Source organism: Arachis ipaensis, chromosome B06 (assembly GCF_000816755.2).
Source record: "Arachis ipaensis cultivar K30076 chromosome B06, Araip1.1, whole genome shotgun sequence".
Classification (NCBI taxonomy): domain Eukaryota; kingdom Viridiplantae; phylum Streptophyta; class Magnoliopsida; order Fabales; family Fabaceae; genus Arachis; species Arachis ipaensis.
In genome coordinates, this window is record NC_029790.2 from 94111751 (window position 1) to 94113956 (window position 2206).

At 38.2% G+C, this 2206-nt stretch overlaps 1 protein-coding gene across 1 annotated transcript in view; it reads left to right on the top strand.

The window, feature by feature from the left end:
* Positions 1-421, top strand: part of LOC107647060 (protein TsetseEP-like) — a 7770-nt gene extending 7349 nt beyond the window's left edge. Inside the window, exon 2 of the mRNA XM_016351186.1 lies at positions 11-421. Coding sequence (XP_016206672.1) covers positions 11-421 — 411 coding nt within the window. The remainder of the gene's footprint in view (positions 1-10) is intronic.

The window sequence follows — 2206 nt, forward strand, 5'->3', positions numbered from 1 at the left end:
GATACATCAGATACATCAGGAGGCACCACCAGAGACGCAGACCACCACTGAGGTCCAGCAGCCTCTTGAGGTCCAGCATGACATACTTGAGCTACAGCCAGTGCCACCTCCAGTTCCACAGCCCGAGCCTGAGCATGAGCGTGCGATTGTNGACCAGGCATTTGCATCACAGGGTATTGAGCTTCCTCCACTTCCAGACTCTTCCGCCTCTGACGAGCAGGACCAGGAGGAGGAGCATAGTGAGGAGCCGATACATCAGGAGGCACCACCAGAGACGCAGACCACCACTGAGGTCCAGCAGCCTCTTGAGGTCCAGCATGACATACTTGAGCTACAGCCAGTGCCACCTCCAGTTCCACAGCCCGAGCCTGAGCATGAGCCACAGCCTGGTGCGATTGTTGACCCCCATCCAGAGCTTTAGTAGTAGCATCGAGGACGATGCTTAATTCTAAAGTGTGGGGAGGTCACCATTCGTGACCAGTGTTTGCATTTATGTGGTGAACTTTCAGACTTTTATTTCTACTCGCTACTACTCTATTTTGTTTTATGCCGCACTTTATGTTTTAGATCATTTTGGGATTACTGTACATATTTATGATATTGTAGATACTCTTATTTTGGTTGTTTCACACTCTTAGTATATATATATATATATTGCATCCTAGTTGTTGATTGTGATTAGAAAAATTAAATGATTGCTAAAAATCTAGTTAACCCTTTCTATGAGAAATGTGTTTTGATTGAAAAAAGGGTAAACTAGGAGAAATTTTTTTTTTCTAAATCACAATATTGCATTAGAATAAGCTTAATCAATATAATGAAAATTTTCAAGAAACTCATTTTTAGGGCACTACCCCAATTGGTTAGAAATTTTTTTTAGAACTTGCTTGAACTATACACTTGTGGATCATGTTTTGAGCTAAGAACACAAGCATGTGAGATTTGATCTTAATTGTGTGGTTGCATCATATATAACCGCTTACTTCCATTCTTGTGTGCATTATTCTCTTCCTATGATTGTAATCCTTAATTTGTTTGATTCTTTATGTCCATTATTTTGTGTATACATGCATTTATATGATTGAGGCCATTGTTCAAATAGCTCACTTACCCAAATAAGCCCACCTTTTATCTTCCATTGTTAGCCAATTTTGAACCTATGCTTAACCCAATTGTTCTTAATTATAGCACATTACAAGCCTAAGTGAAAAACAATAAATGTCCCTCAATTTGGATCTTTGATTAGCTTAGGCTAGTGAGAGTGTTTATTATTTGGTTTTGGGAGAATTGGGAACATTGGGCAAAGATAAAAGTGTGTTGACGTTTTTGGTTGAAAAATCTTGGGACATATGTGTGGTAATCAAAAGAGAGTGCATGAGTATGTGGAAAAGTGAGAAATGGATAGCTAGGATTGTTTAGAATTGTATAGGTTGTCATAGGTTAGGTGGGAAGTTTAAGTTAATCAAAGATTCAAATTTCAAGATCACTTGACCATATGCATCCTACCCTAACCCTAGCCCCATTACAACCTATGGGAAAGACCTCATGATAATTGTATGCATGCACAGAGTGATTGTTGATTGTTAGATGAAAAACAAATCTTAGAAAGCATGATTAGGGAAGAAATGAGTGAATCAACCCCATACACTTGAGTGCTTAGAGCGGATACACATCCGGCGAGGGTTCGATCGTTCAACTACATGTTTCCACTCATGATCATCTCTTCTTGCAAGTTTGTAAGCCCTTTCAATGATTCAATCTAATTGTGGTTTGCTTGATTTCTAAGACCTTAGCCCTTATGCTTATGTGCGTATTCTTGTAAGTTGATTTATTTTGATTAAGCCATTACATCACATAGATAGATTGCATTTAGTAGTCAAATTGAATAAATGCTGATACCCTTTTGCTTCTTCTTGATTTTAGCATGAGGACATGCCTAGTTTAAGTGTGGGGAGATTTGATAAACCCCGATTTCGTGATTTATCTTGTGCTTATTTTGGGGAATTTTTCACTTTTTCTCGCATTTATTCAATGAAATAGCATGGTTTTGTAATTCTCCCTTGAATTTTGCTTAAGTATAAAAACATGCTTTTTAGGCCCTAAATTAGTGATTTTAATTCACTTTAATTCCATTCGATGCCTTGATGTATTTGATGAGTGATTTCAGGTCTATGAGGCAAGTATTGGATGGAAGAGATGAGAAGAA